Below are 27,627 nucleotides of genomic sequence, written 5' to 3' on the forward strand. Positions count from 1 at the left end.
TTACATCCTTTCTTTTGGAAGACGATATTAAAACGTTACAACATTAACATCTCAAAATGGTGCTGATCAATTGAATCTGCACTACACAGTTAAAATGTTAACCCGTTATACTATACACAAACACTAGATATGAACCAGGCTTTAAGACTGCATAGTTATTTCAAAAGTAACGACAAAAACCGAGAGGCACTCATACTTTGAAGCAAAAGGAACAAACCTCTACTGTTCAGACCTCCAAAAGGTTTAGTGTTTGAAACCAATGGAACCTTTATAAAATGAATTTCACATTAAAAAAATGAGTGCAGCATGTAAAACATGCAACTGAAATGTGTCTGAGCTACAATGTGACTTCCTCATTTGATGAATTTTCTGATAATCGGTACTGTACAGTTAAACATTACAGTATTTATACATATTTCCTGCTTTGCACTATTAAGCATACAAAAACTTGAAATGGCACAGTCTCATAAAAATAGCTTTCTTTTTGCAGAAAAAAAGTCTGTAAATATTCAGACAGGAGGAAGCTAAATCATATCTACCAAGCTAACATTAAAAAATAATATTAATGGCAAAATAATACACACACACACAAACATTGACAGTTTCGGACACTTTTCACAGATCAATAGCTCTGCAGAGACTCACAGAAAAAACCCAAATTCATATTTTTGCTGCAAGCATTATAATTCCAATGGACGCTTGATATTGGGTTTTGAATTTTGATATTATGAAGACATCTTATATTTCGTTTCACTCCATTGAAATCCTTTGGAAGGAACAGTTCAAATTCAGGCAGGAATCTGTTGGTGGTCTCCAAAAATCAAGTGAAATATGAATCAGTCTGCACTTTGGTCCTTAAAAGCAACTCCAATGATAGGAAAAGTCTTTCCATCCTCATGAGGACATGTTGGGGACGCAATGAAACTCCTTTTGACCATTAATTATACTTGAGGTCTCTTAAAAATGAGGTATGTCAGCTTTAGCTGATGTCAATCCAATTTATGGACAGCTGCTGTTGAATCTGACCAGGTTGGAGTCCAAGTAAGTCTTAGCTTAAACATACTGAATGTTAGAAATGCATGCGATGGTGTTCATATTTCCGTTAATGTGATTTTGTAAGCATCTGCGTAGTTCTCGATACTCAGGATAAATGTGTCCTCGTTAGAGTAGTGCTCGATGATATTGTCATCCATGTTCACTAGGATCCTACAATGGGGAGAATAAACAATATCAGAACAGGTTTATTAGCTGTCATGTGAATTTGACATGTCCTCTTATGATGTAGATTTTTTTTTAAAGAAATCATTTACCCTTTTTTGCTCTTCTTGTAAATCTTGGCCATTCTGTCAATGGGAACACCATACTTCTCGGAAATCTGTCGATATGAAAGAAATGATCACTAAATTATGAGTCAGATCATCACAGTGACTTGTGCTTTATTTGCAGTAAATCTAAAAATCTTTTGAAGTGTGTTCATTATTCCCTTAGATTTCATTATTTTGGTGCTAATCAGTGGAAAATTGACAGTTTTTAATCATTTTATTTTTTTACAATGTAATCTTTGCTTTGAGCTTTCATTTTCAAGCTGACTGTTTCATTTTCCACCTCCATTAATCAGCACAGTGTCAGTAGAGCGCCCCCTATAGTGACAGATACTCACTGCATCCATGAGTCCTCTGAGAGTGGGCGTCCGCAGCATCAGAGCGTCAAACACCTCATCCGACTCCTTCCTCACATACAAGAGCACTATAAAAACATAATATCTCCTTAGTGTCATAGTTCATCTTAATTTAATTCCACATTCTTTTCAATCTAATCAGCAGTGGGAATTTAGAGCATTCTGTACATTGACATAATACAGTATACAAGTACAATCACCCTACATACAGTTCTCGAAATAAAATGAAGAGACCACTTGAAAATTCTCTGTTTCTCTGGATTTACTAGGTATGGGTTTGAATAAAATGTTAATATTTGTTTTATTTTGGAAAGTTCTGATAACATTTCTTCCTAAATTTAAAATAAAAATACTGGAGCTTTTTGTTGTTGTTGTGATTGAAAATCAGGGTCATTCCACTAAATACTGATTTCTTAACTCTTCTGAAGTTACAACATTGGTATTGTGTTGTCTAAAATTGATTATAAACATGTCTGAAAACATGACATCTTTTTTGTTATTTTGGCAAATTGTCATTTTATGCAAAAAATGCTCTAAGTTGCATTTTTATTTAACATTTGGAAGAAATGTCATCAGTAGTTCACAAAATAAAATAAGATATCGTAAATCCAGAGAAACAGAGAATTTTCAAGCGGCTTCTTTGATTTTTCCATAGCTGTATTTATTTAAAATACAGTTGACAAAACACTTGAAATATATATATATATATATATATATACAGTGTTGGGGAAAGTTACTTTTAAAAGTAATGCATTACAATTTTGCGTTACTCCCTGAAAAAAATAACTAATTACGTTACTTAGTTACTTTTTATGGAAAGTAATGTGTTACATTACTTTTGCATTTCTTTAAATCTGGGCAGGGCTTGCTTCTTTGTTTTTAATATAAAACAATTCTAATGTAAAAGCCCTTTTACACCAAAAGTGAAATGAATTCACCTCAGGCTAAAAGAAAAGTACATTTATTCAGGAGATCTCTTTTCAGCTATAAAAAAAAAAAAACAAGCACAAATGTTTGTTCATCTAAAGTAACTTTTTCTTATTAGTATGGTTGAATTGCATCATCGAAGGTCAGCAGCAAAGACACTGGTTAATAAAATGGTATTAAATACATAAAGGATATTTGTTTTATTTAACATATTCAATTATTGCAGGGTTGCGTCATATTCTGAGTTTGCATTTCATTGCTTTTATTCATTTTGAGGAATACTGAATCTGTTTTTTGTAAGCAAGATGAATTAATGCATGTTCACATTTAGTCTAGAATACAGTCACATCATGTTTACTCCCAGTTACCTGATAGGAGGCTTGTCAGTCAGTAAATGGGGAAAAAAGTAACTGGCGTTACTTATTTGAAAAAGTAACTCAGATATTTTCTTAGAAATTCAAAAGTAATGCATTACTTTACTAGTTACTTGAAAAAAAGTAATATTATTACATAACTCGCGTTACTTGTGATGCGTTACATTTCAAATAAGTAACTCCAGTTACTTTTTTCTCCATTTATTGATTGACAAGTCTCCTATCAGGAAATTGGGAGTAAACATGATGTTACTGTATTCTAGACTAAATGTGAACATAAATTAATTCATCTTACTTACAAAAATCAGATTCAATATTCCTCAAAATGAATAAAAACTGTGAAATGCAAATGCAACCCTGCAATAACACTGTGTATATACATGGATAGATAGACAGATAGATAGACAGATAGATAGACAGATAGATAGATAGATAGATAGATTGATAGATACTGTTTCCAACAATAGAATCCTACAAAAACTTCCTACATATATTATTATTATTATTATTATTATTATTATTTTTTTGGGGGTCTTGAAACTGTTTCTTTTATCATTCATCACTTAACTTTTATCCATTTTGGGCAATACAGCAGAAAACACCATCATTTTGGAGAATTGGTTGGTAATTCATAAGAATAGAATCTCATTTACTTTTTACTTTAGAATCTCATTACTTTTTTCTAAATATTGTGTGTTTCGTACAATATGCATCGTATGGATTTACACAAAATCACCACCTCGTAAAACAGTTACAATTTCCCATGAGATCAGGTTGGGAAATCCACTTTTGGGCTATAGATGTGTATATATATAAGTGTGTCCTGCTCTGACCTTTCTTCTGTGTCTCCTCTCTGGGCTGTTTATGGGGCGGTGGACAGAAGTCATCCTCAGACGGCCGGAACATCCTCTTCACCAGCACACTCCTGTCACAAACACAATGACATCATGTGTCTCTCAACTGACCAATCACATGATCAGATTCCTCTCAGCAGCCCAGCTAAGCCTGTCACCTAAACACAGTTATATGATCTAATCATGATAATTTGAAAAATTAGTTCACACGTCCGTGTTCGCCTACGTCCTACATCATCCGCTGGAATGGAGTTTAAAAGACAACGTTTATAAAGTTTTAAATATGGATATTTTTCTTACACAAATGCATCAATTCACTTCAGAAGGCCTTTATTAACCCCCCGGAGCCATGTGGAGTACTTGTTATGATGGATGGATGCACTTTATTGGGCTTCAAAATCTCAACAGCCATTCACTGCCATTATAAAGCTTGGAAGAGCCAGAACAATTTTAATGTAACTCAGATTGTACTCATTTGAAAGAAAAAAAGTCATATACACCTAGAATGGCTTGAGGGAGAGTAAATCATGGGGTAATTTTCATTTTTAGGTGAACTATCCCTTTAAATACTGTTTATTTTAATGTCTATAATATTATTGGTATGCAATCCCTGTAATTTTACTACTAAATCAGTGCAAGTAGTAAATTATAAGGTGATGTGATGTTCATTCAATTATGATATAAGAATATCTTTTATCTGTTTTACTGAGAAAAAGATTAAACTCACCCTTCGCGTTCAATTTCCTCTGTATTAAATGCAAACACCTGCAAAGAGATGTGTGCAAAGGTTTGTCATTTATTTCCCATAAACATTTATAATCAAACATCTCTGTAACATTCAGAACAAGTCTTAAAATAGACACTCCAATGACCAAATCAACAGATATCACTCCTAATAAACAAATGTCACCTAAGTATCCAAGATACACACATTCACATGCTTCACGAGGAAGGCGAGCGTGACCTTTCATGTCGGGTTCCGAAAGGTCGGTCACTCTCTAATAAGTTTCAGTCTCGTTAGACACACAATGGACCGCTAAGGTCCTCATGACAGTGTTTTAATGAGCCTCTACAGCCTTTTTGAGATTTGAGGAAGCAAACGCTGAGGGCAGGCTATGTGACCTCAATTACAGCCGTCTGCAAAATGGCAGAGGACTTTTACACAAAGGAGCCTGTGATCTGGTCATTGAGTGTGTTTCAGGCTGACTCATACCTGGCCTGCCCTCTGTAAGTTCCCAAAGTGCACATCCGGGATGAAGAGAACCGGCTGGGCGTCCAAATCGGTCATCGTTTTGAAAAAGGTGGTGTCACATTTTTTCGGAACAGAAACCGCGCCGACACCTCCATCCTTTCCTGATGAGATGATGTTATGTGAACATGAAAAAATAAATGTTATGGGTGGTAAAAACGTTGACTCATCAAACACTACCTAATACCACCTGCCACTAGCAATTAGCACATAATGGTTCATGGTTGTGATGTAACTAATGCCATTTCATTTCTTCATATCTCAGTATAAAATACATCAAAACATGAAAGATAATTGTGTTCATGAAATCATTTCTTCAGCTCTTTAACACTAGAACCGCCACGGGGTCAATTTTACCCGTACCTGCTATTCAAATGTAAATAACAGATTTTCAATAAAACACTCAAGTCTCCCAGTCATTGACTTTTACTAAAATTGTGTAATTTAAAATCCCCCGGTGTTAAAAAGTGTTTAGATAATACCAGATCGAAAAACTGAGCATTTATACCTAAAAGCTGTGCACTTGAATTTGACATCGCATCATCATATGCAGTGTACGCAAGTTATTATTACACATTGCTGTCTATGGGCTATTTTTGTAATTTAAATAACATGAATTGTCTTAATTTATTGAATAATGACAACGAATTATAATATTACATCACACAATTATGTAGTTACTTCCTTTTAATTCCCTTTGTCAGCGCAGTCTTGTTTATGTTAAACTGACTATTATGAAAACGGACTGTAGCCTGCATAAAAATCTATAAACAAAACAACAGGGCAAAAATATAAGTTGATGACTAGACAATCATTTTTTTATGACACTAGACACTTCTTTATCAAGACAGTGGCATAATACAGTAAAATAAAATCTTCTTTAGCCATATCAAAACAACTGTTTGCACGTGGGTAAAATTTACCCGCATGGCGGTTTTAGGTATACAGCAACCTCTGGCGGTTCTAGTGTTAAAGCTTGTTTTTATAAACTGGAGATATTTTCAGTGTTTCAGACCTTTTGTCTTCTTTCGGTTTTGTTTCCTCTCCTCATCTCTGATCTTTCTCTCCGCTCCCTGAGCCACACAAACAGGAAAAATAGAGAAAAGACAAATTAGAAACACTAGCTTGTCTGCGAGGACTGTGAAGCGTAATGACAATGAACAACCACAAGGTGGCGCTACAGTTACTGAGTTTGTAGACCAGGAACACCATAAATGATGCTAAATAATGACCCACTTCAACTGTAGATAACAGCACTTCACTGCTTATTAAAATAAGTGATCATGCACCCATTTTGAATGGGTTTTAAGGTGTGTTCAACAGCTCATATTATTATGCAACATAAAATACATTAGTAATACCCTCTTGTGATTTTTTAAAGCTTTTTGTCTTGAAAAAGGCGTTTGACTACAGATGTTGTCAGAGACATTAAATATTATCACACCAAATTGATAAACTCATCTATTCACTATTGCTTTCACAGCCTCATTGTGTTTATATTCACAGTCTTGCAAATTATTCTAAAAGATTTTTTTAAAAAAGACTGAAAGATTTGTCAGAAGCTCAGTGATAATGATGTGAAAGTCACATGACCGTGGTGTAATTTGTTTATAACCTATGCTTATCTCTTTCTCTTTAATTGTGGAGATTACATTTAGGCTTTAAAATTCATAAAAGCTGTTATAATTTGTGAAGATTATCATGATGAACAAAACATGTAAGAATCATGAACTTTTGTGTGTCACAGAGATTATTTTTTCAATAATCCAAATATAATTCATAAGACATCAATATATCATCAGGAGGAACATGTATTAATTTTATGTTGCTTGTATATGTTTTTTTTTTACTCTTAAAGTGAGGCAGCTGTTGACTTGCATTTTATGAATCAACAAGGACCATGGGTTCAGCATTGATAGCCTGAGGGTGAGTAAATTAACAGCAAATTTTCATCTGGGCCAGCTATTCCTTTAAAGGGACAGTTCACCCAAAAATGAAAAGTCTGTCATTAACTAGTCTCCCTCATGTCGTTCCAAACCCCGAGTTTGAACTTCCAAATGCAGTTTAAATGCAGCTTCAAACGATCCCAAATGTGGTTGTAAACGATCCCAGCTGAGGAAAAAGGGTCTTATCTAGCAAAACTATCAGTTATTATCATAAAAATAATACAATTTAAATAATTTTTAATCTCAAATGCTCATCTTGTCTTACTCTGCCCGGACTGGTTTGTCCAGTGACAGTTAGGGTATGTTGAAAAACTTCCATCTCATGTTCTCCCTCAACTTCAAAATCGCCCTATATCACTGTTTTTTATCCTTTTTTGTTAAGGGTGTTTGATCTTCTTTGCATGTTCACTTTGCAAAGACTGGGTCGGTACTTCTGCAGTGATGTAGGATGATTTTGAAATGATTTTTTGAAGTTGAGGGAGAAAATACGATTGGAGTTTTTCGACATACCCTAACTGTCTTGAGTCAGAATACACAGAGTTCAGGCAGAGCAAGACAAGACGAGCATTTAAGATTAAAAACTATTTAAATTGTATTTGTTTAATAAAATAATCATTCGTTTTGCTAGATAAGATGGGATCATTTTCAGCCGCATTTAAACTACATTTTATAAGTTCAAACTCGGGGCACCACATCAGTCCATTATATGGAGAAAAAACGCAGAACTGTTTCCTCAAAAAACATAGTTTCTTTACGACTGAAGAAAGAAAGACATGAACATCTTGGATGACAAGGGGGTGAGCACATTATATGTTTTGGAAATGGACTTCTCCTTTAAAGGATTAGATCACTTCCAGAACAAAAATTTACAGATAATGTACTTTGTCATCCTAAATGTTCATGCCTTTCTTTCTTCAGCTGTAAAGAAATTGCGTTTTTTGAAGAAAACATTTCAGGAGTTATCTCCATATATTGGACTTCAATTCTCATAGTTTCATAAAATTACAGTTGAACCACTGATGTCACATGGACTATTTTAACGATGTCCTTACTACCTTTCTGGGTCTTGAACATGTCAGTTGCGCTGCTGTCTATGCAGGGTCAGAAAGCTCTTGAATTTCATCAAAAATATGCTAATTTGTTTTCCAAAGACAAATAAAGTTCTTCAGGTTTGGAACGACATGAGGGTGAGCAATTAATTACAGAATTTTCATTTTTGGGTGAACCATCCCTTTAACACAGATGTTGGAACGTTGGGACTCTATGCATAGGTTCAAAGGTTAAAGGTCAAGGTTCACCTTATCACAGAAGACCTTGATCTGACAGTAGGCTCTGTGGAGAGGCTTGTTGCTGCGGTTGTTGTAGCTGTAGGTGTCGATCTGTATCATCAGAGGAAGACCCTTCACGCCCTTCTGAGAGGAGAAATCTGTGCTCAGACAGTTCACCGTAATAAAGATCTACCAATTGGAGAAGAAGACAAAAACAGTTCAGTTCCACATGAAGATTCATGTTAAGAAAACAAGCATGTTAGTGGTGTCTGTCAGTGCAAAACTGGGATATTGTTATGATATCTAGATGCAAACTGTTGCATAAGAAGTGCCATATTCATATTTTTTCGCAGCATGTTCCGGATTGACCTACACAGTCCTGACCGTTAAAAGTGCACCTTGTTTTTCTCCCACCAGCCACCTACACACGCAAAACAGGTGCCTGCCTCGACACGTCTATCTGTTCCACAGACTGCTACAGAAAGCAGCGCTTTGACTTCACACTAACAACTATGCCGTTTCATCTGCACAGAATAATAAATGTTCCAGTTGAAGGAAATAGTTTTATATTAATGCAAGACCAATTTTTTATCTTAAATCTCATCTTTGCATTGATTTATTTTCAATTCCAAAGCAGTTTTGAGTCTCCTCAAAGGATTTGGAAACAGAGTCTTGCTCACTAAATATTTATGTGGTTAGTTATTAACAGTTTCATATAATCAACCATTACCAATGCCAGAGGACAAGAAAGAGGCCATCGTTAGGTGAAGCATGGCAAGAAAACTGAATTGGAGCACTTCATATGAATTGAATACATTCACATGGTATATAAAAACATTTATTCCCTAAGATACCACCAGAGAACCCTCCGGGTAGCAATGACTAATCATGAAAACAGTAAGTGCATGACTTAGAACAAAAGATTTCTGTCAAGTATGAGGAGCAAATATGAGAATATGAGGATCTTGAGGAGAAAATCAGCATTTTAGAATGATTTCTGAAGGATCACGTGACACTTAAGACTGGAGTAATGATGCTGAAAATTCAGCTTTGATCAAAGAAATAAATGACATTTTAACTTATATTCAAATAAAAAAACATTTATTTTAAATTGTAAAAATATTTCACAATATTACAGTTTTTCCAGTGATCCAGTGATCTTACAAATGCAGCCTTGTTGAGCATAAAGGCTTTCAAAGGCATAAAAAAATCTTGCAGAAAATATAAACGGTACAACTCATGTTGTAGGCACAAAGCCAAAAAGATTTGCACTACCATGGACCCCTCGTAAAATTAACTGAGCCCTTCCACGCTTCAACTAGGACATAATTTCCACCTTAGAGATCAATGGAGACTCCGTTTATGGCTTCCTCCACTCCAGCCTGATGAGAAGAGCTTTTAAAGGACTTGTAATAAAAGTCAAGAGTATGTAAGGTCAGAGTATGAGATGCTTATCAGATCAAACCGAGAGCGTTTCACACCCCAATGCATGCTTTTACATGAGCTCGGACTTAAAAAAAAACACTTGAATATCCTTCCAAGGGCGGCTGCATTGAGACATAACATAGTCTACATTAATAGGCTTTACCAGTGTGAGTTGGCCCGATAAAAAGCAAATGTTTGCACAGAGAGCTTTAGTTGAATATACTCCAGAGGCGAGTGTTTGAACTGAGTTGTATTGCAACAGAAGAGCCACAATAGGAGGGCAGGACTCTACCTGTGAGGCTGGGAGGATCTGGACTCGGTTTTGTGTGCGTTTGGCCGTGTACACATACCTGGGCCATTTGCTACTCTCAGTCAGTAGCGTACAGATGAAACCCAAAACCCAGGAGAAAATAGGTTTAAAATTAATAGTCGAGACCGGGGAAGATGCACCAGGGTATTGTGAATTAACATCACGCTATACAAGGCTCTCGGGGAGTGTTCAACAACAGGCGTGTAAAATACACATATCAGATGTCGTAATACTCCACCCTGTGTCTCAATAACATTTTGTGTATTACACACAATGGTGGTAGAGCGCCTGAATAAGAGAAAAAAACCATAGATGCACTGATGTAGTCTGAACCTTTGGTTGAGTTAAACAACCAACTACACCTGCCACTTCATCATCTATGATGACCATTAACGCAAGCAGGATGTCCATAAACCCAAAGCACACATTGGAGAATGTATTCATTGTAATTTGCAGTGCCACATCAGTCTGTGTGCAAGCACACCGTCTTACCTTGGCCTCCTCATTCACGTCCCATGTAAATGACACAGCGTTGTAAGCGATTTCTTCAATATTCCCAATTGTGTTGAAGCTCTCTTTGTAGTCAGCTGTGAAGAGAACAGGAAAAGTCAGTTCTTAGTGTTATCACAATAACAATTTCAATAAACAAAATATCAAAGACTTCGATATGATACCTGTCTAAAATATCACAACACTACTACTGAACCGATACTACGAAAAAACATAAAACAGCTGGAAAAGTACTTAAATTATAGATGATCCAAATGGAAATCATAGTTTTATCTATTAAAACAAAGCATTTCATCTCCCCTTCAAAAAATTAAATAATAATAATCACATGACAGTGCCACTACCCAGGATGATGGCAAACAACTACCGAGCCTACAGGCATATAGAGATCTTTGCTATATTTGTAAGTTCGCTTAAAGGATAAAGCCAAATCTTATTTCATGATATAGTAATTTTTTCACAACAACAATTTATATTATGACAGTCATTTTTTGTTATTTTATCTTTGTTATTAATAATAAGAACCTAGATGCAAGTAACAAACTAAAGGACAACTACAATAAAACAAAGACACAAATGAAATAAAGAGGGCCCTATGAAATCTGTTTTATTTTTTCCTAAATTCCATTACATTTTTTCTAGACTCTATTTTAATGGTTACATTAAAAAAAGATTTTATCAAAAACATGTCTAATTAATTAAAATCATGAAACTTGCAGAATTTAACAGCAATTTATTAAAAGTTTAACAAAAAATAATATAATAATAATATAATAATAGTTTTATTATTTTTCTCACATTCAGTTTTGTTTGTGAGTCTCTATTTTTCATCAGTTTTCTGGATTCTGTTTTAATCATTTCATTACATTTTAATAATCAAAACCATGTCTAATGAATTTATAAAGGATAATTAGATTTGATAAAGAGATTTATTATAGGCTATTTTTTTTTTTTTTTTTTTTTTTTTTTTTTCAGAAATACTGTGTTGTGTACTTACAATTTTCTGGTAAATAAATTCTGGTAAATATTCCGTAAACATTGTTTTAATAATATTTTTATTAGTAGTAGTAGTCCTATCTTTACATTAAGTAATATATTAATATATTTCTGACTGTCAAGTTCAAAACCGAACTTTTATTATGACGAGCTGCTGTGAAGACCTTTAGGGTCTTGATTATATGACGATAGTTTTCTGCAAAATAAACAGTAAAATGCTCATGAAGTGACTCTCAGAGCAGATTATGTTCATGTGTTTATTTACTCATATATTGAGGCGGCAGAGGCTGAAAACACCATGAGCGCCATGCGTAGGCCTATGTAAACAAAACTGCACGTCTGCGCCATTCACAACACAGACACGCTGAAATACGCCTCTTATTAAAATGCATTCTAAAAATACCAGTACTAGTAAAATGCAGAATCGTACCATTTTTAAAAAAGCAGGGTATCGCGATACTTTTTAAGCACCGGTATATCATGCAACACTAGTTCTGGAACTGCTGGAAATATAAGAATATGTTGTGTTTTGGATACTTAATGAATACTAAGTAATCCAGTCCAGACCAGCATGCATTTCACATATAGACCGATAATTTCAGGGGTAGAGGCATGCATGTTCGATTTATATGGTGTATGATTCATTTTAGGGAGTGATGGGTATACAAACAGCTTGGAGAATGGCGACATTAAAACAATGTCTGCCAAAGCAAGTGGTTTTATGACTGATAAGCTGTGTGTATCTAAAACAGCTCCCTTCCAGGCTAGATAACTCTTATCTATTTATGTAAACAAACATTTGCTTTTTTAGTAGCCGCTTGATAGGCCATTTATGGTCACTCACACTTTAAACATGTCTGTGATTCTGCCTAAACGTCATTACTTTATAGATTTACGTTAAAGACGGGTGATCTCATAACAGTTTCAATGGCTGGAGTCAGTCTGTCTATGCTAGCTTAGCTACGGCTGTTAACTTTACATTCTTGACTGGTACTTTCTAAGTGTCTGTTTTGATGTCCACCAGGTTAAAAGTCAGGGCTGGCCCTACTGAAGATTTTTCTAGTTCATTTAAGTCATGGGCACAGAATACGTGGGAGATGTGGACTTTTAATAAAACGTAATTTTGTCCCTTTAAATGCAAAGAGACAAGACAGTCTATGCATGACCTGAGTTTTTATTCATATCCAAAATGAGAAGTTGTGAATATTACTGAGTGCTTGACGTCTGAAGGTCTGGGGACTTTGTCCACTTTGAATGGCCAAGAGGCCATTTGACTGACAGGTGAAGCAACCAGTCATGTTTCATTTTGTGGCGCATCATGTTTACGGGCGTGGAAATGTCGCCACAATAACAGACTCTCGGACATATTTTAAAGATCCTATGCTGCAAAATTTAAATATTTCACATACTTTTGAAAATTCAGAGTTTAGCTGATACTGATAAGCGCTCATTGTCACAGTAAACACGACAGCTTTCTTCTTCGATGAGCGAGTCTGGCGTCACAGCATCTTTGTTTCCAAACGGAACGTTAAAGAACACGACACACACATCGCCCGGAAATCCTGTATAATTTAACCAATCCGATGATGACTTTGAAGCTCCTGAAAAGTTTCCAGATAAGTGTGCCATATGCATCAGACATTTAACCAATGTTCAGTGAAAACACCAGTGTAGACGACGATCGTTTTCATTTTAAAATGCCATTTTAAAACGAAAATGCACTAGTGTAAAGGGTCTAGGGCCTGAGATGCATGCTTATGACTGCACATGCGCACTGGCTGGTCTAGCCTGTTGTCAGATTTCATTGGTGATTTCAAGGTTGGCGACCAGTTTTGGAGAATTTGGAGGCGTTTTAAAAAATCGCCGCTGAGTGAAATAACTTCTCTTAAAGGGACTTTTATTCCTACTCGAAGCTGGAGGGCGCTCTCGTGCAGAAAGTCCAAAATGGCCTCATAGAAGTAATAACTTATGAAGTGCCAGGAATTCCCTAATATGGGCAAAGGCTCCCAGCTGTCGCTGTAGCTAAGTTAAATAAAGAGCAGAAACCAGAAACATTTTGACGATTACGACAATATATGCTCTATGTGACTTTTTCAAGTCATCTCCAGGTAATAAACAAATAAAGTATGTAAAAAACGCAGTGCTAATTGACATATCATTTATTACAGTAGCTTATAGAAACTATAAAATAAATATATTTTTATGGGAAAAAATAAGTTTGTAGTATGTAAACCCATCATCAAACAAACAATCGTCATTAGGAAAATATAGGAAAAAATACACAATATAGGGGATGCATAATATTGGATTTTTGCCAATATCCAATATGGTGATATTTTTCAACATATTTTGGCCGATAGCCACACGCATCAAGAATGAGCCACACTGTTGACGTGATCTATTCGCTAACACACCCTGAACACATGTGAGCACCCTGAGCACATTCCTCTTATACGTAAGACATATCGACATTATTTTTCATACAGGGCTGATGCAGATATTTACATTTAAAGCCATTATCGCTCGATTCCGATATCAGTCCGATAATATGCATATAATGCAGATAATGTGCATCCCTAATACAATAAAAGATAAGAAAAAAACTGTTGTAACTCTCAAAATAAAATCAGTTCAAATCCTTAACCCTAAATATGAGTGGAAACAATAGTGGTGATTTCCTATGCTATTTAGACTTTCCTTCATCAATTCCGAAGTTCTTTGTAATTTAATAAGCTGTCATTACAGGGGCGTTCATCTCTATGTTAAGTAAACCCAACACCTGTCTTACTTTGGGGTAACTTGGGGATTAGGAAGGGCAAAACCCTTCCCAATGAATCTCCTTTGGATGGTTTACCAAGCACGCCCGACGATGCCCGTAAGCGAGCTCCCCCCGTTAAATAGCCCCATTCAAATCCTAGCTCTAGTGACATGGCCCCAAGCCTGAGGAACAATCCCGCCTCAACTGCTATTCAAATCCCAACTGTGCAGGTGTCAGGTTTCAGTCACTGTCTCCCCTACTTGGCTTCAGCATACTTCTCTATACCATGTACCAATCTACCAGCACTACCAGCTCACCTTGCATCAAAAAAACACATTCATCTATTTTGCCCCATCTAAAAAAGCAAGGTTTAAGACAAAGATAGCTGCCATCACGGCTCAGCTATTCCCTCAGGGTGCTCCCAGGACGTGAAAGTCTTGGGGCCAAATCTTGACAAAGGGCATAGCAGAGCGTCTGATTACTGGAGATGAGGGGAGGACAAGAAGCAACAGGCTCGGGATGACTGTTCTCTCAAGGTGTGACAAGAGCGAGAATAAGACGTGAATTGTTTGGACTCATAGCTGCCCCACGCCAGGTGGACTCCAACAATTTCGGGCCTGTATGTTGGGTTCTTTTTTTCTCATTCAACTTCAGAAACTGGTTTAGTGATCTGAAGGTCACAAGTTCAAATCCCAGGTGGGGTGACTCATGGAGCTGGAGAATAATTGGGATCTCCTAAGACCATTGCAACCTTACTTAACCCCAACTTGCTCCAACGGGACTATCCTTGTAATAAAGTGTGCAAGTTTGGATAACCTAATTAAACCTGCTGTGTCATAGCAGACACATTCAACTGAGCTGTATTCATGTTACTGTAACTCTTTAACAGTTTGCACCACGAAAGTAATTCACGAATTTGAACAGAGAATTACAGAACGAAACAGGTCACAAAAAACTTGTGTATATTTATTATAGTTCAGGTTTCAACTTTGAAGTGTTAGGTTCTTTTATTCATGTGTTTAAATAAACATTTTTATAATTAAAAAATTTAATTTTCTTATTTGTACTCTATTTAAATTCCATTTACAAACTCTCAACACACTGTAATGGTCAATAACTGTAATTAGGGCCCTATGATTTCCATGATGCAGAAAACACGGACAGAATCAAATTTACTCAATAACGCGGAATGTCACAGAATTTGTCGAATGAATTAATCAAAAGTAGGTCATTACACTTAAATCAAACCACAATATTAACTAGTATCTCTAAATATTATGCCGCAAAAATACCATTTAAATGTGAATTCTGCATGTTCTGTGTGTCTCTGTTTTAATGAATGGAGCAGACAAGCGGTTTTGTTTACTACACACACTGAAGTGCGTGACGCTCCCGCTGATTTCAGCAATTGACTGTTCCACTTTAGGAAAACTAGCGTCATATCATACACACACAGAAATGAAAAGGTAGACATGGCTACCCATCAAAATAAAAGTCCGGTTTAACTTGAAGACATTGTGCCAGAAATATATTACTACTATTACTACTACTACTAAAATTAAACATTATTTTTTAAGGTATAATCACACAACATTTCTTCCATGTTTTAATTTAAATAGTAAATTCCCCTTTTTTGCCAAAATTTAATTTTCAATAAGTAAAAGATAAATGAAATTAATGTTTTATGCCTTCATTTGATAACCAGAACATTTTAAATACACAACAGAATTTCTGAGGGTAAAAAAAACTTTCATAAGGCTATTTTTTAGAATAAATTTGAATAAATTAAGTATGCATTCAAATAATTAGACATGCTAAAACACAGAATTTGATAACAATAAAACATATGGTGAGAAAACGGAATCCAGAAAAATTAAAATGGAAAAAAACGGAATTTTGAAAAAAAATGAAATGGAATTTGGGAAAAAATAAAACGGGCCCTATGTAATTTATTGAAAGGCAATTGTGTAAAAAATTAACCTTCGCACTTGAGGACAGCATATTGTTTTAGAATTTTACAGTAAAAGAAAAAAATAATATTTTAGCTTCAGGTTCTAAAGGGATCAGAAACTGCTCACTAAATAACTGTGAATTAATTAATAACTAATTAACACCGTAGATTCAGTAAGGAATTAAATCTGTCCAAATTCGGGATGCATCGAAATTAAAATTCTGGGCCCAAACCGAAAATGTAATAACTGTAATTGTAATAAATATATTATTGTATTAAATATTTTAAAGTAATTTTGTAAGATTTTAATGATACTGACTTTAAAAACACAATCCAATAAAATAACCACAATTCTATTGAAAATAACACAATAAAATCTAGCATAAAATTAAATATCAATTAATATCATTAATATTAAATATCAATATTTTATTTTTATTTAGTTCTATGCAACAGAATCAGATATAACTTTTTTTGATGATGAAGAATTATCCAAATAATGTATAGTCCTATAAAGCCATTATTATCAGTGCATGTGAGCAGAGCATACTTAGGCTAGTCTTAAAAGTTAGTCATCTAATTTTTTTCTTTAAGACCAGTCATAACTTTTTTAAGTCAGTTCCATAAAAAACATAGACTGGTCTAATTTGAATCCGTAAAAGTCAGACTGACTACTGCTCGGTTAACTGCTAGTTAGTCAGACAAGTTCTTAAGACACAGTCTTAACATGGTGACTTTGTTTATGCAACTGAGCAGAGCATAAACTACTTAGACTAGTCTTAAAAATTAGTCATCTCATTTTCTTTCTTCAACACTGGTCATAAGTTTTTAAAGTCAGTTGCATGAGAAACAGAGACTGGTCTAATCTGAATCTGAAAAAGACTGACTACTGTTTATGCAACTAAGCAGAGCATAAACTACTTAGACTAGTCTTAAAAGTTAGTCATCTCATAACTATTTAAAGTCAGTTGCATAAAAACATAGACTGGTTTGAATTTGGACCATGTGTCTATCTTTAAAAATCTCAGGGCAGACTCTCTAGTTTAATTGTGTATAATCTGTATGTATAGCAAAATAGCAACCTAGTACCCATTAGCTGAGCAAAGGAAACCAAGAGGAACCAATCTCCTGAAAGCCCTGAGGGCTTTTGGGATGTAAAGCACCATCAGTCTTCAAACTAGTGGTGGATGCACAAGGGAAAGGGAAGAAGTACCAAAGTGTGTTGAGTAGTAGCTTGGTTAATGATTTTTGGAAAATAAATTATACATAATCTATGCAAGTACAAGAACACAAATGCTGCTAGCTATGCAAACACAATCTCACGCATCGCTGCATTCAAAAATATTTACTTTCACATCAACTACTGCCAAGGTAGAGCAACAGTTTGAAGAGAATCTTGCTCCCAACACACTTATAGCTAGCAACCTGTTTTGCTTAATGCAAGGCCATCCAATATTTTACTTGGATCGCCAGTTTCCTGCAGAGTTTAGCTTCAAACCTTATTAAACACACCCAAAGTAGCTAATCAAGGATACTAGAAACTAACAGGCAAGTGTTTTGGAGCATGTTGGAGCTAAACTCTGGACCTGAGATCTCCCCAACCCTCCCTAATCAAACACACCTGAATCAACTCATCGACACTCCAAGACCTGAATATGTGCTTTAGATAATCAGATTAAATGTGTACTGTTGGGGACTATCCAGGACCAGGGTTGCCAGTTATTTTCTAATAACTCTCATGCAGGATTAGACACCCTTTGATCCAAGACCAAGCCTAAACATTGGAGAGAAAGGAGAAGAAGCCTCACCGATGTCCAGAACCCTCTGCTTTGCCGTGTGCTGGCGAGAGTGCCAATACTTCCAGTACTTGAGCTGCTCATCGCGGTTTTTATCTTCACTGAACACAACCATGATGACACTCTGATAGAGGAAATAAGAGAAAGGAGGTTAACAGAGGTTATCACAATCCACTTGATTACTTCACACCCGTTCCAAACGATCAAGCGCTGACTAACATGTCATTAAACTATTAACATAACAAGAATGGAAGATATAATCATATCATCAACTGTTCCAAACTTCGGGATTGCTGTGATTTTTTTTAATGAAAGATGTCATATTCTCACCATAGTTGTATTCATTATTACATATATTATTACAATTTAAAATAATTGTCTCTTTTAGTATGTATTAAAAAGTGATTTATTCCTAAAATGACATTTTCAGCAGCAATTACTCTAGTCTTCAGTTATTACAGGTGAAAATGGTTTTACTTTCTAAAAAAAATGTGGGAATTTCAAAAGAACAGCATTTATAGTTGAGGTCAAAAGTTTACATTCCCCTTTCAGAAGCTGCAAAACGCTAATTATTTTACCAAAATAAGAGGGATCATACAAAATGCATGTTATTGTTTATTTAGCACTGACCTAAATAAGATATTTCACTTAAAAGACGTTTACATATAGTCCACAAGAGAAAATTATAGTTGAATCTATAAAAATTACCCTGTTCAAAAATTTACATCCCCTTGATTTTAATTCTGTGTTGTTACTAGAGATCGACCGATATATCGATTTACCGATATTTTCCCGATATTTAAGCATTTTACCATAATCGGTTATCGGTTTTGTAATATCAGGTTCACCGATAAACGCTGATAAATGCCGATATCTTGTGGGTGTTTTGAGTTTTTGAGTTTTGAGAGAGGGGAGACCCGACATAACAGCGTGCAAAGGTAAAGCATAGCCTACTTTCTTGCTTTGCTGTAATTAGCAATATGAAGTTTAAATTTAACATGAAAGACTGCTAATTTTCAACACTTTTTACGATGACTGAAAGGAGGAAAAACCAAAGTGAAGTATGGACTTACTTCACTCAGTCACTGATTTATTTTTTGACAGTAAATAAATATCGGTTCTGCATATCGGTTATCGGGGACATGGTTATGCAAATTATCGGTATCGGTTATAAAAAAAAATCAATATCGGTCGATCACTAGTTGTTACCTGATCCACAGTGGTGTTTAGTGATAGTTGTTCATGAGCCCCTTGTTTGTCCCGAACAGTCAAACTGCCCGCTGTTCAGATCCCACAAATTCTTTGTTTTTTTGTGTTTTTGAACCCTTTCCAACAATGACTGTATGATTTTGAGATCCATCTTTTCACACTGAGGACAACTGAGGGACTCATATGCAACTATTACAGAAGGTTCAAACACTCACTGATGCTCCAGAAGGAAACACAATGTATTAAGAGCCAGGGGGTGAACACTTTTGAACAGAATGGAGATGTGTACATTTTTCTTATTTTGCCAAAATATATCTTTTTTTTTTTTTTTTTTATAAGTACTGCCCTTCAGAGGCTACAGAAGATAGTTACATGTTTCCCAGAAGACAAAATAATTTAAATTGACCCTGATCTTTAAATTCTAAAAGTTTTCACCCTCCGGCTCTTAATGCATCATGTTTTCCTTCTGGAGCATCAGTGAGCGTTTGAACCTTCTGTAAAAGTTCCACATGAGTCCCTCAGTTGTCCTCAGTGTGAAAAGATGGATCTTAAAATCATACAGTCATTGTTGAAAGGGTTCAAATACACAAAAATGCTGAAAAACCAAAGAATTTGTTGGATCTGAAGGATTTTTCTGAAGAACAGCGGCAGTTTAACTGTTCAGGACAAACAAGGGACTCATGAACAACTATCACTAAACAAAAAAACACAGCTGTGGATCATTCAGGTAACAACACAGTACTAAAAATCAAGCGTATGTACAATTAAACTATTATTTTCTCTTGTGGACTATATGTAAACATCTTTTATGTGAAATATCTTATTCAGGTCAGTCAGTCACATTATACCATGCTGTCAAGCTCCTTTGATGATCCGGTTTGACAGAAAAAGGCAGGTCTACACACTCACCCTCACTTTGCTGATGGGATGTCGAAGGCGTTTATTTGCACTTGTCTCGTTCAGTGTAATAGCATAGAATTGGCCTTTGTTCAGGTAGGTCATAGGCCCTTCGCCCTGCTTCTGCCGCAATGACCTGCTGGCCTCGAGTGTGTACTGGAAAGTGTCTCTGTTGAACAGCGTGTTGTTCAGATATGTGAGAGTTGATTCATCATAATATTACAAGCATAACAGTGTACATCATTTCCATATGCCTCACTTGGTTACAACAAACAACACTTACAACATCTCTGACTGGTCAAATATGAAGTCATCAGCTCCAAGCGATGATGGGCGGTACTTCTGCATCAAAGCAAAAATCAGTCATTACCTCACAGTATTAGATCCAACAAATGTGTCATAAACACATAAACACAAATATTAATCTCCTCTCACTTCACTGCTGTCTTCCTCATAAGTGCTATCTGGACTACTGCGATGGTCATCCTTCGCATATCCACTATGACATACAGCCGAGGTGTCGAACGGGTGGGTCTGTTCACAGATGACGCGCATCGGTTCCTCTCCTTCTGTCCTGTAGTGAACTCCTGAGGCCATGAAAACTGGAGTGTACACCTCAGCTTTGACCACCGCAGCGGTGTTGCTCTCTCCCACAGGCACGTTGTACTGTTCCCGTTTGGTCTCCTGGTGATCCGTGTTGAGCGACAGATTAACAGGCACTGATTTCAGGACCTGGACGCGATTATCCACCGTCTCCGGCTCCATCTGACTGCTGTTTCCCACTGTAGTGTTTCTGAGACAGTATGAAAGCATAAAACATGAAACAAGTCACATTATCACTCCATATTCACTATTGCATTAATCATTTCAACTGACCTCTTTTCTGGTTCGTCTGAAATTTCAACCACTTTGCTGATGGGTAACACTCTCTTATCTTTGGGCACCTGCGGAGGATGAAACATCAATATACAGCGGCGCTGATAGTATCATAGGCACTGTTTTACTCATAATTACTTGAATGGAGACTTATCACTCCAGAGAGATAAACTCACTGCCTTATGAAAACTGAAAACTTCCTGAATGACTTCCGTCAGGTAACTTCTATATCAGATCAGCAAAGAATTTCTCCATATCCTTACTGTGCTTGTATGCTTTTGCTATAGAGCTAAATACTACAAAGTTTTACCTTGATTGCACTCCCTAGTGAAAAATAAAAATACTAAAATGTATTTGAAATACATTTATTTCACACTAAGTATGCTACAAATATATTTACATATTTATGTACTTAAAAATCCTGCAACTGTACTTTTAGTACACTAAACTGGTATCCTTAAAGTCTGCTAAACTGGAACAACTAATTTTGTGCTTAATGCACTTTAATTATGCGGACGTAGTATACTTAAAGTTAAGTATATATGTGACCCTTGACCACAAAACCAGTCATAAGTAGCATGGGTATATTTGTGGCAATAGCCAAAAATACACTGGATGGGTCAAATTTATTGATTTCTCTTTTATGCCAAAAATCATTAGGATATTAAGTAAAGATCATGTTCCATGAAGATATTTTGTAAATTTCCTACCGTAAATATATTAAAACTTAATTTTTGATTAGTAATATGCATTGCTATAAACTTCGTTTGGACAACTTTTAAGGTGATTTTCTCAATATTTGGATTTTTTTGCACTCAATATTTGCATTTTTTGGAAATAAACATATTTTAAATATATTACTTTTGTACTAGGGCTGGCAATGACATAATTATGCTTTTGTTCATTACTCAAGAAATTGTGGATGAAAAATTATGTAAAGTGTAAGCATAAAAGTAACCATGTGGCATGTCAACATCTCTAAACGCTCCTACACTCAATTTTACCAAAAATACCAAAAATAATCATTTTACTGGGACATAAATGCAAAGAAAACTGATCTTATTATCAAATACTTGCATCATAATAACAAATAATTAATTATTGGATGAACTGTATGGACTGTATGGACTTTTCTATCTGAACCTCACAAAAAAGCTGTCGTATGAATTAAAATATAGTGCACAAGTTGCAAAAAAAAAAATCATGGCAGTTAAAGAAGTACACTATTAGTCGAATGTTTTTGAATAGTAAGATTTGTAATGTTTTTTAATGTTTTTTGCTCACCAAGCCTGCATTAATTTGATCCAAAGTACAGCAATTTAAAATAACTTCTATTTAGATATATTTTAAAATGTAATTTATTCCTGTGATTTCAAAGCTGAATTTTCCTTCAAAAATCATTGTATTATGCTGATTTGCTGTTTAACATTTTTATTATTATTATTATCAATATTTAAAACACTTGAGTACATTTTTTTCACAAATCTTTGATGACCCAAAGATCAACTTTTATTTAGCAAAGATGCTTTCAATTAATAAAAAGTGATGATATATAATGTTACAAAAGACTTCTATGTCAGATAAATGCTGTTCTTCTAAACTTTCTATTCATCAAAGAAACCTGAGAAAATTCTACTTAGCTGTTTTCAATATAATAATAATAATAATAATAATAATAAATTAAATTAAATAGCAAATTAGAATAATAGAATGATTTCTGAAGGATCATGTGACTGGAGTAATGATGCTAAAAATTCAGTGTTAAAATCACAGAAATAATTACAATTTAAAATATATTCAAATGAAAAGCAGTTATTTTAATTAGTAAAAATATTTCAAAATTGTACTGTTTTTACTGTACTTCGGATCAAATAAATGCAGGCTTGGTGAGCAAAAGAGACTTCTTTAAAAAGCTCAAAAAATCTTACTGTTTAAAAACTTTTAAGTGGTAGTGTATATGTTTTTGCATCTATTTAATTTAATTTTATTATATTTTCAAAATGTATTCATTCAAATTCCTTAAAGTCAGCAAAAATCTGTTAATTGTGAAAACCAAGGTAATCAGTTTGAACATGGTTCAAATTTGACTAGCTGTGGAACAAGCAAGCTTCAATTAAAAATGTATAAGACTGGTTTACATGCCATAAAATTGGACTATTGATGATAAATATACAAACCTGGTTATTAGTACTACTGTCATTCTTACTTGTTTCAATTATGCTTGACTGACAACTGTGCATCGCATTTTATACATTTATGTTAACACTATGTAATCTTAATGGATTGAATTTTTATATGCGATTATCTTTTTTTTGACAATATAGTGCTTTAATAGTTATCTTTAGAGCTTGTTACTGCAGGCCCAGTTACTAACCGCTTTCACTGTATGGAAAACAGCAGCTTGAACATTCTACTGAACTTCTCTTTTTGCGTTCCACCAAAGAAAGAAAGGTTTGACCAGGTTTTGAAGGTTTGATTAACATGAAGAAAATAGAAAGTGACCTTGTAGTACTCATAGAGGAGCCCCAGGGCGGCAGCACTGTCTTCATCGCCATTGATGCTCATCATGGCCTTTGTGGCCGCGGTAAGAGGATTCTCCAGGTAAGACCTCCAGGCCTCATCCTCACTGGTGTAGGCCCGACGTGGGTGAAAGGACGGCTCATTGGGCACCACTACAACCAGCCTCTTACTGAGACACACACACATAGACACAAAACAGTATATCATCACACTAGCAAACAGAAAGACATAAATGATCCAGCTGATAAAGCTTTATGTAAAAGCTCTATTTTGCATACTGATGAAAACAAACCTGCACACTGCACCTATTGTGAGTGCGATTCATAGTGTATTGATGCCGGGCATATCTAACCAACCAAACATTTTAAAAAGTCCTTCTGCATTTTACTGACTGACAGACAACTACAGATACAATGTAATAACACATGAGGAAGTGCCACTGCTGGCTCTAGTCTAATCATTTGATATCGTTAGATATTAAATCTATATCAGGCTGATTTTATTCATAATATATAATCAAATTAAGTCCATAATAAAATTATAATAACACATGCATTATAAAAATAACGTCACTAAACATAGAACATATTTACTGAATAGTTATGCTCTATGCTTTTTCAATTCATCTTGCATTTTCATCTGAACAGTTTTAAGATTAAATGCTTTTTTTCATACATGACCCTGGACCACAAAACCAATCGTAAGTAGCACAGGTGGCATATTTGTAGCAATAGTCAACAATACATTGTATGCCAAAAATCATTAGGATATTAAGTAAACGTCATGTTCCATGAAGACATTTTGCTAATTTCCTACCGCAAATACACTACCGTTCGAAAGTTTGGGGTCAGTACATTTTTACTGTTTTTTTTTTTTTTTTTTTTAAGAAATTAATACTTTTATTCACCAAGGATGTATTAAGTTAATAATTAAAAGTTTATTAAAAGTTAATAATAAATAATTTACATTGTTATAAAATATTTATATTTTGAATAAACACTGTACTTTTTAAACTTGTTATTCATGAAAGAAAAAAAAAAAAATCACAGGTTCCAAAAAATATTTGGCAGCACAACTGTTGATATTATCCAACATTGATCATTCTAATAATAAATCCGCATATTAGAATGATTTCTGAAGGATCATGTGACACTTAAGACTGGAGTAACAGCTGATAAAAATTCAGCTTTTCATCACAGGAATAAATTCTATTTTAAAGTATGTTAAAATAAAAAACATTATTTTATATTGTAAAAACATTTTGCAATATTACTGTTTTTTTTCTATATTTTTAATCAAATAAATGCAGCCTTGATGAGCATAAGAGACTTCTTTAAAGACTATGACAAGTCTTACTGACCCCAAACTTTTGAACGGTAGTGTACATCAAAACCTAATTTTTGATTAGTAAGTTGCCAAGTATTTAATTTGCACAACTTTAAAGCTGATTTTCTCAATATTTTGACTTTTTGCACCCTCAGATTCCAGATTTTCAAATAGTTGTATCTCGGCCAAATATTGTCCTGTCCTAACAAACCACACTTCAATGGAAAGCTTATTTATTTAGCTTTCAGGTGATATATAAACCTCAATTTTTAAAAAATTTGTGGTCCATGGTCACAATAAGATGCTTCTTGTCTAATGTTAACTGGGATTTATGGACATTTGTTTGGTAACAAATCTTGGGTTATATTAAAGTAAAGAATTGGGGCAGAAGGTTTTTCAGTGAAATTCATAATTGAGCAGATTCATAATATATTGTTATGACATTTTTTAAATTAAAAACAAGCAAAACAATTAAATAAGGAAATTCAGATGTATCCATTTGACTTGGATTCTTGGATTTTAATTTGTCTCTTATTGTTCAGTTAGAAAGTTAATAAATTCATTATTATTTTAATAAAATATAACATTTTACTTAATATTATCTAAAAGTAAATCTGAGATGGTTTCACTTTAGTTAACTGAAAATGTTCAAAAAATGAATTATCCAAGTAGTGACTTCACAACACAACATTCATTTGTAAACACGGGGATGAGAGTGAACACAGAGCATGTACTCCTGTGGGTTTTTTCACTAAGAATGGGTAGAATACAAGTAAAGTGGGTCATAAAATAATAATAATAATAAAAAATGTAAAGAAGAAAAAAAAATCAGCATATAGGATGACATTAACTAGTTTCTTGGTTCTGAAATAACATCATTTGGACTGTGGTGTAAAATTAGGTACGTATTTAGATGCAAATCATGTTGAGGTTACAAAATACTTTGTGATATATTTTGATTATAACATAATTATATTTCTTGTATTTAATATTTCTCCTCATCTAACTATTTAATATGGTTTAGTGTGCAGAGCTAAACCATCAGAAACATACTTTTACATAAGCCATAAATCCCTCTGCAACATACCTATAAATTACGCCAAAATTTACCTGTCCTCACCCTGTTTAATTGGAATAGCAAATGAATGAAGTTCTATGCAATTCTTTGACACACATTAGCCTAGTTATGTGAGAGATGCAAGACCCGTATTTAACCAACAACCCTGAAGAAACACCAATTCAGTCCATTGCCAATTTTATACACAAAAAAGTGATTTAATCACCACAAACATAAATAAACTAGATATGAAGGAGACAACAGACCTGCACAGATTAAAACAATCAAAAGAACCGACCTAAAACAATCCTTCAAACCTCACATAGTGTTAAAACAAAAACAAAAACGTAATATTATGACACTTCCACTTTAGGATGATCGTCAAGGACCAACATGATATAAGAAAACAATAACAAGATCATACAGCGCTAAATAAATAAACGAAATCTTTATTTTTAACAAAAATACGATGTATCAAACACACTTTCCTTTGAGGTGTAAATAAATGGTAATGAATATCAGGTAGCTTATATTCAAGGTGTTTCCTCCGTGAAAAATGGCGTTTTGACCGCAAAAAAAACTTTGCTCATGCGGTGGTATTTACTAATAAAACAACAAATGAACTAAACAAAATCTGTATGGAATTTTACGCCGTAATTAGTGCGACTTAAAAATAAAGTTTTGAGACTTTCGAGAGAATATTTAAGGTTTCTGAAAGTAAAAATGTAGAATGGCACTCGGTGACGTTCCGATACTTGTGTTGAGGTAATGGAAGATTGTGTCGCAGTCCTGACTCTTACCTGTCTGTCTCCTGTGACATATTTCTCTTCCTCCGCGGTTCTTCCTTGTGAAACTGGACTTTCAAGTCGGTGCAGGTAACAGAAGACAGAGCGCGAGTGAGAGATGCCAGAACCCGGGCTACAGGTAAATCGACTTTTCTCTCTCCGGTTATTTCTCAAGGGCTGAAGGAGCAGGTAGGAAACACCTGAGCACCCCCGTCCCGTCCTTCCCGAAGACTTCACCGCGTGATTTATAAATAAAAAAAAATATTTAAAACCTTCATAACATGTTAAATCCACTTTTAATGTTTTATTGTTTGCGTATAGAACTGTAGGTAAACTTTGATGGATTTTTTTTCTGTGTAAAGTATTTCGGTTCAAGTAGGGGCGGGTCTGCGCTCTGATTGGTCGGGGTGCGAAAATGACGCTCGCTGATTGGCTGGCGCGTCAGAAGACAGGTTAGAAGACCCACCTCACCTGTAGCCGTAGATTCGTACTGAAAATGAAGGTCAGGATGGAGAAAGCCTTTGTGTGATCACTGGGAATAGGTTGTTTGTTATTTATCCGCTTTTTCTTCAGTTGAATATCTGAGAGGGACCAAATGTAAGTAGGCTCCTGTAAAAGAAAATCCTGTATTGAATAAATATGTGGCTTTTCTCTTAACCACAAAAGGCTGAATTATTATTGTTCAGGTGCACTGAAGATGGAAATCAAAAAGGTTTTTAATTCACAATGGCTTCATACAATGATTTTCACTCTGAATGTCATGTTAATTTCAGAAAGAGTGGTTCACACAGGTTTACAATCGGGTCGTAAATAGCACACATCCTATTTTGATTCTTAAGAAATTCAAATCATCAAGACCTGACATGCCCAGAAATCAAATAGTAGTCAGTCAATATTAGTTTCCTTAGAGAGTAC

At 34.8% G+C, this 27,627-nt stretch overlaps 1 protein-coding gene across 1 annotated transcript; it reads right to left on the bottom strand.

Moving 5' to 3' along the window:
* On the bottom strand, positions 1-27,032 carry grhl2b (grainyhead-like transcription factor 2b). The gene is made up of 16 exons (XM_051136133.1): positions 26,728-27,032; positions 23,527-23,713; positions 21,025-21,092; positions 20,584-20,941; positions 20,432-20,490; positions 20,161-20,317; positions 18,055-18,166; positions 10,524-10,618; positions 8,327-8,485; positions 6,098-6,155; positions 5,047-5,186; positions 4,561-4,598; positions 3,813-3,904; positions 1,661-1,746; positions 1,311-1,375; positions 1-1,206 (listed from the first exon to the last, which is right to left on the bottom strand). The coding sequence occupies exons 1-16, from the start codon at positions 26,745-26,747 to the stop codon at positions 1,092-1,094; spliced, it is 1,809 nt and encodes a 602-aa protein (XP_050992090.1). The 5' UTR covers positions 26,748-27,032; the 3' UTR covers positions 1-1,091.
* Between the last annotated feature and the right edge of the window lie 595 nt (positions 27,033-27,627).

The sequence above is a fragment of the Labeo rohita genome, chromosome 19 (genome assembly GCF_022985175.1).
Source record: "Labeo rohita strain BAU-BD-2019 chromosome 19, IGBB_LRoh.1.0, whole genome shotgun sequence".
In the NCBI taxonomy this organism is placed as follows: Eukaryota; Metazoa; Chordata; class Actinopteri; order Cypriniformes; family Cyprinidae; genus Labeo; species Labeo rohita.